This window comes from Symphalangus syndactylus, chromosome 18 (assembly GCF_028878055.3).
Source record: "Symphalangus syndactylus isolate Jambi chromosome 18, NHGRI_mSymSyn1-v2.1_pri, whole genome shotgun sequence".
NCBI classification, from domain to species: Eukaryota; Metazoa; Chordata; class Mammalia; order Primates; family Hylobatidae; genus Symphalangus; species Symphalangus syndactylus.
In genome coordinates this window covers 33,119,998-33,133,224 of record NC_072440.2, presented here as the reverse complement: position 1 = coordinate 33,133,224, position 13,227 = coordinate 33,119,998, and the positions used below count along the sequence as shown (strand labels likewise).

The 13,227-nt window shown below is 44.6% G+C and overlaps 1 protein-coding gene across 6 annotated transcripts in view; it reads left to right on the top strand.

Moving 5' to 3' along the window:
* Positions 1-551: 551 nt before the first annotated feature.
* Positions 552-13,227, top strand: part of MAST4 (microtubule associated serine/threonine kinase family member 4) — a 581,240-nt gene continuing 568,564 nt past the window's right edge. For 4 of the 6 annotated variants that reach the window (XM_055251510.2, XM_055251508.2, XM_055251507.2 and 1 more), the window contains exon 1: positions 574-1,223. In XM_055251510.2, the coding sequence (XP_055107485.2) occupies positions 855-1,223 (369 nt within the window). In that variant the 5' untranslated portion in view covers positions 574-854. Of the gene's footprint in view, positions 1,224-13,227 lie in introns of all 6 variants that reach the window. The other 2 variants (XM_055251516.2, XM_055251517.2) reach the window with 2 other exon arrangements.

Here is a 13,227-nt window from a genome sequence, read left to right as displayed (position 1 = left end):
TTGAGGAAAGTGAGGCCCAAAGAGCTTGAACGGAAAAGCAGAGATTAGAGGTCACCCCCCTTTGGGTCCGCTCACTATACCACGAAGTTTCTACCCTTTTCCTCCAACACGCTGGTGAGTCTGTGTGCGTGGGTGACTGTGTGTGTGTGGTTCCTTTTTTCCCTATAGATCCCTCCTTCTTCTGGTCCGTTTTCTTGATTCCACTTTTTGGAGACAAAGTCCAGTTCTTCTCCAAGGTCTCACCATCCGCTCGTCGTCTCCCTCTGACGTCCCAAGGACGGTCAGCCACTGCGCCGCTAAGTTCGGAGTCTCAGTCCTTGGCTCCGATTCTGGGCTCCGCCCCCCACCCTCCGGGGATCCCCGCCTGGTCCCTGTCCCCCGCGCCCAGGCGCTCCTGCGGGACCACGGCCGGCGCCCAGGCCGCGCCTCCCCTACCTGAGGCCCGCATGGCTGGGGGCGTCGCAGCCTCCGCCCACCAGCGTGCCTGCCCTGCCATTGGCTGTGCGGGCTGCCCGTCTCCTCGCTCCGTCCCGGAGGCAGGTTTTGCAACGAGAGGCCGCAGTCCCGGCGGCTAGGGTGCAACGCGGGAGCACAGTGGAGCGCAGATCGCGAACGCGAGCGGGCATGTCCCCGCGCGCTGGAGCCTCCGTTTGCCGCCGGGCCCGGGCGGCTGTGAACTTAGCAGCGGGATCCTGCGGCCCCGTCACTGCCATGTAGTCGCCGGCGGGGCTCCCTGAAGCCCGGGAGCGGCAGTGCCAGTGAGCCTGAGCCCAGGAGCCCGCGTCTTCCCCGGGAGGCGCTGAGTGCGCGCCGCGCCCCCGCCGCTCGGGAGACACTTTGGGCCAGACAGGGAAATGGGGGAGAAAGTTTCAGAGGCGCCAGAGCCGGTGCCCCGCGGCTGCAGTGGCCACGGCAGCCGGACTCCAGCCTCTGCGCTGGTCGCCGCGTCCTCTCCGGGTGCTTCCTCGGCCGAGTCCTCCTCGGGCTCAGAAACTCTGTCGGAGGAAGGGGAGCCCGGCGGCTTCTCCAGAGAGCAGCAGCAGCCGCCGCCGCCGCCGCCGCCGTCGGGAGGCGCCCTGGGCGCCCGGCAGCCCGCCGCATGGGCTCCGGCAAGCGTGCTGCTGGAGCGCGGAGTCCTTGCGCTGCCGCCACCGCCCCCCGGAGGAGCTGTGCCGCCCGCGCCCCGGGGCAGCAGCGCGTCCCAGGAGGAGCAGGACGAGGAGGTGGGCCTTTCCCCAGCTTGCCCACTCTGGGTTCCGGCAGCCGGGCGACCCCAGCTTCCCATCCTGCGTACAGGCGGTGGGCAGGAGAGCGCTGTGGCCTGGAGATAGGGAGGGACCCCAAGCGCTCTGCCCCAAGCACGGGACAACGATAGTTAGGATCCCCCCTGTGGGTTATTGACTTCCCTGTGGTTGTTACCCCCGTGTGTGTGTCTCCGTGTGCTGCCTGATGGTGTGTTTTTTAAATGTCAGAGAAGCAAACTCCTTCGCGTCTGTATCTGACTTGGTCGATCTGTGAATGGATGCGATCTGGACATGTGGCGTGTCCCCACAACTCAGCTCTGATTCTCCAAAGTGGGCGTTGTTTCCCACCGAGGCGCTTGGGCCGAGGAGCAGGGAGTTGAGGGGGAGAAATGGTGCCTTGGGGGTAGGAGGCAGGGGTGGGGTGGGGGGCAGCGGTAGCCGCAGAGTTGCACGCGGGGGTTTCAGTGGCGCCAGCCCCCTGGGGTCGCCCGCGGGTGGTTTTGGCGCGTCCCCGCAGCGTCGGTCCTCTGGGAGAAGAGGACTCCCTGCGCTCCCTCGGTGGCGCGGGCGTGCGCGCCTGCAGCTCCCGTTCAGACTTGTTTCCAGCGTGTCTAGATGAACGCTTGTCACCAAACCGAGTACGGATCGTCTTACCTTTCGCGGAGCGGGGTGGGGGATCTGTATCTGCCCAGTTTCCTGGAAGGATGTTTCTCCAGAACTTGTGGGTCGCTTCCTGACACACTGAGCATAGGACTCTGGTGTCCTCCTGGCTGCTCTGTCCGGCTTATTTTCTGCTTTTGGAGGACAGTTAAAGAAGTGTACAATTCTTCACGTCTCAGAGCCAGACTCAGTTTAAAAAAAAAAAAAAAGATTGTTTGCTTTGGACGTTTCTTGTGGGGAAGTCATCTTGATCAGGCAGGGCCACAAATAAAACATCACCTTAACATAGACTTCTTGTGAAATTAATTCCTGAGTGCCAGTGTTGTATTTTCCTCATCTTGGATAGGGTTAGCTTTAGTAAATAATTGCCTTTGTCCCTTAGAGTAAGCAATCAGAGGCCCCCAGCCTGGAAGCAAAAACTGGATGTGGCACAAGGTTGAGAGGAGGCGAGTCCTAGCCTGGCAGAGATGGAACAAGCCTTAGCTGCTTAGCTGGTTCTTGGCCAAGCCACTTGCAGTAACCATGACCCATTCCCTAATTCCCCTAAGCCCCCATTGCAAGGATCCTGGATAAGTGTCTGGAGGCCTGCTTTCTAGAACTGTCTCTGCTACTGAGTGGTGAGACCTTGGGTATATCATTTCACTCCTCTGAGGTTCAGTTCTATAACCTGTAAAAGGAGGAGCTTCAAGGGAAAGTTCATTTTCACACTCATACTCCTGTTTCGAATCAGAATTTCAGATGAATCCATAGCTCCAAATCGATCCTAGCGGCGGGATGTCAGGAGTTTGCTGAGTGCCTCACCCACCACAGAGCTACATCCTAGCAGAGATGATCAAACCCTGTACTGTCCCAGCGTTCCTCGCTGATTACATCTCCCTTTCAAGATGAGAGGCATGTGCCACGTGTTTGCCCCTTAACTTCTGCCTCCACTTCTAGAGATGAGCACACTGGCACTGGGAAGCTGGGGGTGTACCCTAACTTAGTGATTCACCAATAGATCCTAATTTAGTATTGCCGCTGGTAGAGAGTAGTTAGTTGCTTTATGTTTTCTCTTTAGCTAGGAGGGTGCTCCATGGTAACTGACGTGGTCTTGCAGGTGGAGGGGAGGGATGTTGTCGGGGAACTTCTGATCCCCATTCTGTCGCTGATTTATTGCCTGGCCTCAGGGTGACAGTGCTTTGCTTTGTTGGAAGTGGATATAATGATAACTTATTTCACAGGCAGTACAGTGAGAACTGGTTGGTTGAAACACATTTTGGAAAGTGGAATGATTAAATAACATGGGTCACTATTTGCGAAATCTCAGAATTGCGTGTAAACTGATACAGTATTGCAATTTATTATGTAACTTAACCTGTGGCATGGGATGCTGGAAATTGCCTAGGAGCAAAATCTTGACTTGCTCTGAGAATTTTAAAGTGAAATGAAAACCAAACCGTGTAGTTTTTTCCCCTCTTGTGGAGTAGAGGAGTGATAGTCTTTGTGAAAGGGGTTGAAGTACAGTGTGCGTTTTCTGGTTTTTACACTGTTGATGGTATGGGGCAGGGGAGTCTTCACCTTCACTATTTGTGGGGTTGTGGGCCTCTTTAAGGAGCAAATGAAAACTCTTTTGCCCCTCTCCTCAAAAAGCACACCAGAGGATTCAGGAATGCCGGGTGATAAGCACTCAGTTTAGTGGAAAGACGTGGGTTTGATTTCTAGCTCTGCCACCTTGACCAGTTGTGGGATGGTGGACCATTCAACTTCTGCAAATCTCAGTTTTCCTACCTTTAATGGGAATAATAGCAATAGAGTTAGGCATTTTACGCAGGCTATCTGATTTAATCCTAGCACAGTAGCTAACATATAGCATCAAATGCCGAGTAAGTGTAAGTAAATATTAATTTTTTAAGGTCACTTTTGATGACATTTTGCAAAATAGGAATACAAAGTTGGGTTATCCTGTTATTTTATTGTTGCGTAAGTTATATGCTACCTACTGTCAGAGAATCGGAGGCTATGTCTACTTAGCTTATACTCATAAAATGGGAATAAACTGGGAAACAGTTTTTATTTGTCTCCAGTTATTTTGTGACAAGGCGTTGTGAGTGTAATGTTTATTGTAGAAAGGCACTGAGTATAAAGCATTAAAAGGCTTGTGTGCAACTCAAAAAATGGAAAGAGGTTCATTTAAAATTGTTATGTCTAGCTTGGGAAATTGATTATTTCTAAAGGTTGTGTGTGTGTGTGTGTGTGTGTGTTTACAGTAACTTATTGTATCAAATTTTGAAGAGCAGCAAAATTCAAGTTTCTAGTATATTACGGCAGTGCTAATTTCTTTGGCAACCTTGTTAAAACTATTTTGAATGTATTTAGTAATGTCGAGAGAGTTTGACCTATTTTTTACTTTATCTTACGGTCAATAATTGTATAAACTTCCAAAGTCTCACACACTTAAGTCTGCCCTTTAAGCTTTTGGTGTATTAAAAACAGTAGTTTAATGTGACAGTAATGGTAGTTTTTATGTCAAACACATGACAGCTAGACATACAGCATGACTTTTGTTTAAGGAAACTGTATCTGACTTCCGCTCTTTCCCCAAACCTTTGAATTTGGGGTCCGTGTGTGTTGAGGAGGTAGCACACTTCATTTCTGAGAGTTAACACTGTCTAGATTGAAGGACTGTTCCCCTGATGACATCTCTGAGATTTGCCTTTAGGCATTCTGCCTTGTCCTTTTCCAAAACACCCTGTGATGATTTTAAGAAAGTACTTGGGTGCTGTTTGGTAACTGTCTCAGCAAACTGGCCGAGGGCAGGAATTTTGTCTTTGTAGGCCTAGCACGGTACAGTTGATATATTAGTAGGGGCTCAGTAAATATATGTTGAATGAATGAGAAAAAATGGCATCTATGAAAACAGTTGCACATTTGATTGAAGGGTGCCTGCGTGTACTCATTTATTTTATCTGTTGTGAATTATGTTATGCAAACCTCTAGATCTCTTATCAAGAGAAACATTGTGGATCACAGTGAGAAACGTACAATTTTTTCCAGGTAAATTTTGAACAAAGTCAAATCACTGAGGTTCCACTCAGAATACTTTTGAAGAGACTTGTATATTAACTGTTACTGACTCCTTTTCACTGTGTTTATTAGAACTTGAAACGTGCAGGGATCTTTAGAATGGCAGAAAAGGGCTTAATAATTAAAAGGATTTCCAACTCAACAAGAGACAACCCATGCATACTCTGCTACACTAAGGGACTTATTTTGTTGGTATAAGTTAGGAAACGGTTTCTCTTATTAACAATAGGCTTACAGTGATAGGATGACTTTAAATTGTTCTATTAAGTGGTATATGAGCATGACAACTGCTTTTAATATTTTGGATGTGTGTATGGAGTGGGGGGGTTTCCCACGTGGTACTAATGCAGTAGATGAGTTTCTGGTGTTTGTTGGTTAAGACATTAATAGCAAAAAGCAAGCAAGAATTCAGCAAAGCTTTTCATTGAATTTATATTTTATTAATCACAGAAGCTACATAATTCTAAAAGAGAAGTAGTGCATAAATCTTGGCATATTTATTATTTAGTCTACTTTTGGACTCTACCAAATTCAGTAAGAGCCACAAGATCAGAAAATCAGTCAACCAAAATGTATTGAGTCTGACTCTGAGACATCGTCCTGGGCACAGAGATGGTTTTGACCCCAGGGAGCTTCAACTCTAGTTGGGGAGATAGTCACTAAGTACATGATTATGAATTAATTGGTTTCAAAAAGTGGCAAATGGGGAACAGGCTGTGAGGTAGCATGTGGCTGCACTTGTAACTCTCTGAGTCTGGTGTTAAGGACTGAGTCACTGAGGAAGTGATCTGTGAGCTGAGACCCCCAGGATGAGCTGGAGTTAGGTGGGGGAGGGCAAGGGAAGGACAGGTGTGATCCAGGTAGCAGGAGGCCTTGAAGCAGGAGAGAGCATGGGTCCATGGCTCTGAGAGGATTCTGAGTTGTTAGGTGTGGAGGAGAGAAGAGCATGACATCTCATGACGTTTGTTAGAGAAGCAGCAGCCGGGTCATACAGAGCTGTCTGGACTTTATTCTAAAGGCAGTGGGAGCCATTGAAGGATGTGAAGCAAGGAAGTGACATGATCAGATCTGTATTTTGGGAGGGTCAGGAAGTATGAAGCCCACCTGCTGGGAACTGTTGGTATAGCCTAATTGTTCCAGAGTTGGAATTGATAACCTGAGAAGATGTCCCTTTAGTAAATTGTGTGGGGCTGAGATGGGATTGTCCCCAGTAGCTCAGGTAGTCCAGGGATATACATATACCTATGAAATACATACATATGAATACATATGAAATACGTATGAAATACAATATGAAAATACGTATCAAATACTTTTGATCAGTTGAAGAGAACATCTTAGTGTTAATATTAATGCTACTTTTCACTGCCATACCGTTGTAACTCCAGTATTGAAGGAAAAACTTTATTGCCATGACGGGAGAGTGAGGAGAGGGCCTTGTGAATGCTCATTTCCAGAGTAAATTTCAGGGACAGATTTACCTGGGGTGAGTATGAGGGGAGATGATCAGAGGTTGTGCCTCTCGGTTGACAGGAAGTGTGGTGTTTGGGTACTAACATGCATTACCAGAGTCTTTCTTGGATTTTCCTAAAGAGGAAAAGGTCACTACCAAAGAACGAAGGCTTTTACCCTTTCCACCTCTGGTCTGAGGTACTCCAGGGAATGTCAAATACTTAACATTTTGCCAGTGTTTTAGAGCCTGTGACAAAGGCTATCCACTCAGACCTAGTGGATACAGTGCAGGAATTCAGGTGGATTTTTTTTTTTTTCTAGTTTGGCTTTGTAAGGAAGGGCATGGAAGTGGGGTATAAAGATGATACACTGGAAAAAGAATCCTCATAGGACGTGTCCCACAGTGAGAAGGGTCCATGACCTGGTGGCTTGGCCTTAGAGAAAGCTGAGCGGGGGCTAGGGGGTGTGCATCTTAGAAGAGATGATTGTTTTAGATGAAAACCACCCTGTGTGTTTTCTGATTATGTTCTTACATTCTATAGTGTTGCCAGAAAGGGCTTGCGTTCTTTTTTTTTTTGAGACGGAGTCTCGCTCTGTCGCCCAGGCTGGAGTGCAGTGGCGCAATCTCGGCTCGCTGCAAGCTCCGCCTCCCGGGTTCACGCCATTCTCCTGCCTCAGCCTCTCCGAGTAGCTGGGACTACAGGCGCCCGCCACCACGCCCGGCTTATTTTTTTTTGTATTTTTAGTAGAGACGGGGTTTCACCGTGGTCTCGATCTCCTGACCTCGTGATCCGCCCGCCTCGGCCTTCCAAAGTGCTGGGATTACAAGTGTGAGCCACCGCGCCTGGCCAGGGTTTGAATTCTTTTCCTCCATCCCTTCAGAGCTAGGAGCCAGTGTTTCCCTGCTCTGAGGTCAGAGTCTGTAGTGACTAAGGGGACAGACTTTGGCTAGGTTCTTATTGCTGAGGCTGTTTCCTCATCTGTAAAATGGGCATGTAGTTTTTATTCCTGAGGGTCATTATGAGGATTAATGAGGTGTTTTATGTAGAGTACCCAGCATGGTGTGTGGTGCATCGTAAGCACTCCATAATGGTATTTGCTACTATTACTGAGTGTGGAAAAGCTGGTTTATGCAGAGTATTGGTACCATCAGCACCATAGGCAGGTACATAATAAGCAAGAAACCTACAAGTCCCTTCCCTGATGGATTATGCTTCTAGCATATTTTGTTGGTAGTCCTGGCAGGCTCTTTCATTCATGAGTGGGTAGATATGTAACAGTTATCCCTTTTAATTTCATGGGCAGAACATTCCTTATGAGGTACTAAGAGCAAAGCTTTATGATATATGATTCATTAACCCTTCTATTAAGACACCGTTTCTCTTTTGCTCATGGAAACTGTTTTTAGTGATCATTATTAAATAATATGCTGCAAGACTTTATGAACATGTAAATTACTAGCCGCACCCAGAGATTTAGTCAGAAGGCAGTGTGTCAACGGTGTGCTGGGGCTAGTGACATGACCATGTACTTCATTTCAGCTTCCTAGAATAATGATTTGGGGGATGAGAAAGGAGTAGGAAGGAAATCAGGTGATTATCTGGAAGTCAGCCTTGGTTCATAAAAGCATGAAAGATGGGGCAAGGCAGATGGTATGCAGCCATCCCAACTTCTCAGAGGGGAAAAATCTATTAGGAATGCAATAGAACTTTCAAAAATACAAGAACTCCTGTATGCAGATTACCTAACACAAATTCTGTTTTGTCCCCTTGGAACAGTATAAACATTTTGGTTTTTAAGACAAAAATGCAAATAACCTAGTAGCCCTTTTGGTATAACTCAAGCTGGTGCAGTGATTGCAGTTCACTTCTCTGCCAAACAACTGGTGTTCTGCTGTGTGCACTTGTTCAGGCTGACATTTACACAACTTTGCATCATTTAGTTCAGAGGATCTTGTTCTCTTTTATGTGTCCAGTATTGTCTAGCTTCTTATTTGATGATGTTATTTTAGGTTATAGCATACCAAAACACAAAATTAAGCAGAAGTCAGTTTCGCCAACAGCTGCTGCGCATTTGTGTTTCTCCCTTTCTTCACCCTTCTCTCCTCGCCCTCTCACCTGGTTCGGAATTCCTAGGAGGGATTGGATAATAGTCACCTGTGCTTCCAGGGTTAGGAGAGAAAGCCATGCCCTAAATGTAAAATGCTGGTTCAGGACTGTGGTCCTTGGTACAGACACGTACTCTGAAGTCACATTTAAGTTTATGGAACTTGTGTGAAATTCCTGCTGGCTATTCCAGCCTCCCTTAATGAAAAGCAGTCACTGCTTATTTAATGATTTGAATTCATAACTAGACACATGTCTGTGAGACAGCTTATAAATTTGTATCCTAGGCCTGTACTCTTGCCAGCCCATCAATTCCCCTCTCAGACACAGTTGATATAATTTTGATTATGATACTTACCTCCACTGAACTTTTCAGTGCAAATGCTTTGTAATGATACTGGGGAAGGGGGACGATGGTAGGTGGGAGGGAAGATGGAATACTGACAAATTGAACTTCTTTTCTTAACTAATTTTATAGGCTATCACATGGAAAATGAAAATTGTAATGTTCTTGGTTTGTGCTTTTGTGGTGTTTTCAGTGGGCAGCACGATCACAGGTGCACCCAATTTAGTGTGGGTAGATGACTGTTAAACTCACATCAGATGTGGGTCTTTTGGCCTCTGCCTTAGAACTTGGCTAGCTCCTTTTTCTAATAAGCTGAGAAGTTAGGTGTGTTCCTTTCTGGCTGGTGATTTTGTGCCTCTTTGTGTTTGTCTAACAAAAATAATCTCAGACTTCCTTCGTAACATTTTTCTTTTCAGGCATTTCTCCATACAGAGATAGATGTACCTGCTGCAATGCAGGAAGGGCCTCAGGGCCTCATAGTGGTAGGGAAACTAAGTTAAATTGGGTGAAAATTGGAGGTTAAACTATTATGTCGGTGTACACAGTCACTGAGACTGACATTCACAAAATCCTCACATTTGAAATTACTTCTTAGGGCAGTCATAGCCAGCGAAGTTGCATTATGGTATTGAAATGGAATGAAGTTGTGATAAAATCTATTTTGTGTATAAAAGTTCAACGACTAATTTCACAAATTAGTGTATGAAATAAATTAGTTCCCTATAAGCATATCTAGCTCCTGCACAAGACAAACTCACAAAATTTGCTTTTTACTCACATACTTTTAGCTGGAGTGGCTTGATTGAAATAACCTGAGCCCTCACCTGGGCTTCATTTGAAGCGTGGCTCTGAGGATACTTAGACGCAGCCAAGAAGAGGAGGGGAGGATTGCTCTAGAGGAAAACCCAGCCCCAGAGAAAGAAATACAGAAAGGTTTTACTTCAAGAGGAGAGTTTCAGACGTCCTAAATGAGCAGAATATATACCTGCAAAACCCAAGAAAATGTTGACTTTCCTGTCCTCATGGCTGCTAGCAGACTAGTAAGTAGAAGCGCCCTGTTGAGTCTATGCAACCTGAGTTTGAAAATTGAGGGTGCCTGAGCAGGAGAGCGAATGAGAGGAAAATTACTTGTCAAGTAAGACTGTCCCTTTGCCTTACATTTTGGTACTTTACTGTTCAAAATACTACATTGGTAAATTTTAATTCACATACTTTTTTCTTTCCTTGGAATTGCTTGGTTATCTGTTCTACAGTCATTTACCAAGTTTCCCCAATTGGCTACCCTGGTTTATTGTTGCTTGGGGAGTGGGACAGCCCCCAAAGAGCCTGTAAGACCCCCTGAGGGTCAGCTTTAATCCACGGTGATTCTTGGGTTCTCCCTACGATGCATGCAGATTCCCTTTTCAGAGGACAAGGGATTAAAGGGAAATTACAACTTTGAAGTCTTGATTTTTCTCCTTGGAAACCTCAATATCATTTTTGTTTTCAAGATTTCCACTTTTGACATTAAAACATTTCCACCTAAAGAAAGCTTAGCCTAAGTGTGTGAGCAGCCTGAGGGCAACCGTTTTAGAATTATCAGGTAAGACTGGGTGGGAAGAGTTACGCTAGTAGAGTAACAACGATGATAATTTTGTAACCTGCTAAAATCATACCGTTTTATATTCTTCTAAAGTTATTTCTGAATCACCAGTTTCTGTGTATCAGGTTACCTGTCATTCCTTGTTCTTATTCTTGCTTCTTTTTTCTTCTTCTCTATCTATAGTTTTATCATCAGACCTTTAAAAAGAACACAACAAACGCTTTAGCTAGAAGATGGCAGAAAAGCCTCTTGTTAAACAGAATGGGGGCAAAGCCTTTTTTGGTTACTGAATTTTATGATTCATAAAAGATTAATTTGAAGGTTCTTTTTGTTCTCACCTTGTTGCTTACCTCTTTTTCTAGAATGTCACGGTATGTTTTCTTGCCTTATTCTGTGCTGAACAAGCTATTTTTTTTTTTTTTTTTTTTTAATAATTGGACGTCTTGTAGTGCTTTAGGGCTCTCTGGCCATCAATCATCTTTGAAAACTATTGAAGATGTGAAGGTAGAAAGTGAGTATAAAATTTTGCTGTTAACAAAAGTAGTTACCTTGATTTCTCTTTTCTCACTTTAAAAGCTGAAGTTAGCAAAATAAGTTCTGTTTTTGGAGGGTTGTGCTGCATTATCTTTGTTCCTGCATTGTGCCAGGTTTTGCATATATGTTGTTAATATTTGTAGTACTTAGAGTTTGCACAGCCTTTTCTCATATTGCCTATTTTCTATAAATTTCTCTTTGTAAATCTCTCCCACTAGTTTGTGAACCCCTCAGGTGGAAACCATGTCATATCAACTCAAACCTTGCAACAGGGAGGGTGCATGGCATATAGTGGGTAAAAATAATACATCACACAAAATTGCAGTTGAGACATAATGTGTGGCAAAGCAACATTCTGAATGTGAATTTACTCATTTAAATTAAATATTAAATGAGTATATGAATTTACTCATTTAGTTTTTACACAAGCCTTTTTGAAATTCAATTGATAATTAAATTGGTCTACACTACCATGTTACAGCTAAGTGACCCATTCAACCTCATACAAGTGAGGAGGAGAATAGTAGGGAGATACTGGGACAAGGGCAGCTTTGAGGAGATCATCAAGCCTCTTGGTCATCTCTGCATCCCAGAGCCTAGCACAGAACCTTGCATGATGTGGCACACAGTGATCAGTTGCTGAATAAATGAGGAGGATGCCGTTTAGGGGATAGGTCCCTCTGCACTGAGCATAAAGGTTTAGATTGTCTGTAGAACTTTTGTTAAGGTTAGTGCTAAAACATAAAGCTGCTGTAATCCTGGGTTTTAGGACACCAGTTAACGGGATAAGTGAGTTTCTACAAATGAAAGAGTTTGCCTGTAACCCAATTCTTATTTTCCTGTTGGCTTTGGGGAGTTGTATTTTGCCAGGACAATTCTTGGTTATTCATTAAAATCATACTTGTAGCAGTTAAGGCATTTTTGGCCACATGTTAAAAGGAATTATTTTGATTTCTGATGAAGTATTGACAGCTAGCTTTAACATATTAACAGTAATATTGGGCTGTACTCAGTTCTCAGGGTAATGCTGCTGTGAGTGGAAATGGATTGCAGGAATTTCATCAGTAGTGAAAGTACTGGCCCGGAAATTGGGAAATCTGAACTCCTGCCTTGGCTTCTTGCTAGGCAGGTTATTAGCATCTCTGATCCTCATCTGTGATGAAATAAGAGGTCCTTCTTAGCTACATTTTTTATTTGCCTCTTATTACAAAATATTACCTTTAAAACTTAGTTTTCGTCACTCTATACTTTTTTAGGAACTGTTGATTGATATTTTCCTCTTGACAGACTTGATAATTGGTGTTTTCTGATTTGTCAATAGGCACCTATTCTTCCTGTCCCACCTAGCTTTATTAAAGTATAATTGACAAAAATGTATATATTTATGGTGTACAACACGATGTTCTGATATGTATACATTGTGAAATGAAATGATTAAATCAAGCAAATTATATCCATCACTTCACATGCTTGCTTTTTTTTTTTTTTTTTTTTTTTTTGAGACAGAGTCTCTGTCGCCCAGGCTGGAGTGCAGTGGCGCTGTCTTGGCTCACTGCAACCTCTGCCTCCCTGGTTCAAGTGATTCTCATGCCTCAGCCTCCAAAGTAGCTGGGATTACAGGCGTGCCACCATGTCTGGCTAATTTTTGTATTTTTAGTAGAGACGGGGTTTCACCATGTTGGCCAGGCTGGTCTCAAGCTCCTGACCTCAGGTGATCCACCTGCCTTGGTCTCCCAAAGTGCTGGGATTACAGGCATGAACCACTGTGCCTGGCCTTTTTTTTTTTTTTTTTTTTTTTTTTTGGTGGAGAGAACATTAAGATCTATATATACATTCTTGACAGGAATTCTCACAAGGATCCTTACTTATGAATTCTACCTTTCAGATAATGCTTATATAGGAAAATATGGATGGACTTATATGTTCTGCTTTAATTCTTTTACACTTATTTGGTATGTCTCTGTCAGTAGCCCTAGCAAGTGTTGAGGGTACTGTCTCTCACCTCCCAATCCCTGTGGAGGAGTTTGACTGCAGAGGACATGGTCAGTTCTGTGTTTGTCTTGATGCTGGAGCACTCTGTTGTGTCATCTCACCCATTCAAATGCTAAGGCTTCTGTGTGGCTTTTGAAATACTTAGACTTTGAATAGTCATTCTGAGCATGGCACGTCAGTTTTAGAATAAGTCTTGTAATAGACGGCTGGTAGAAGCAGCAGGGGAAAGCGGAGGGGGGAGAACGTGAG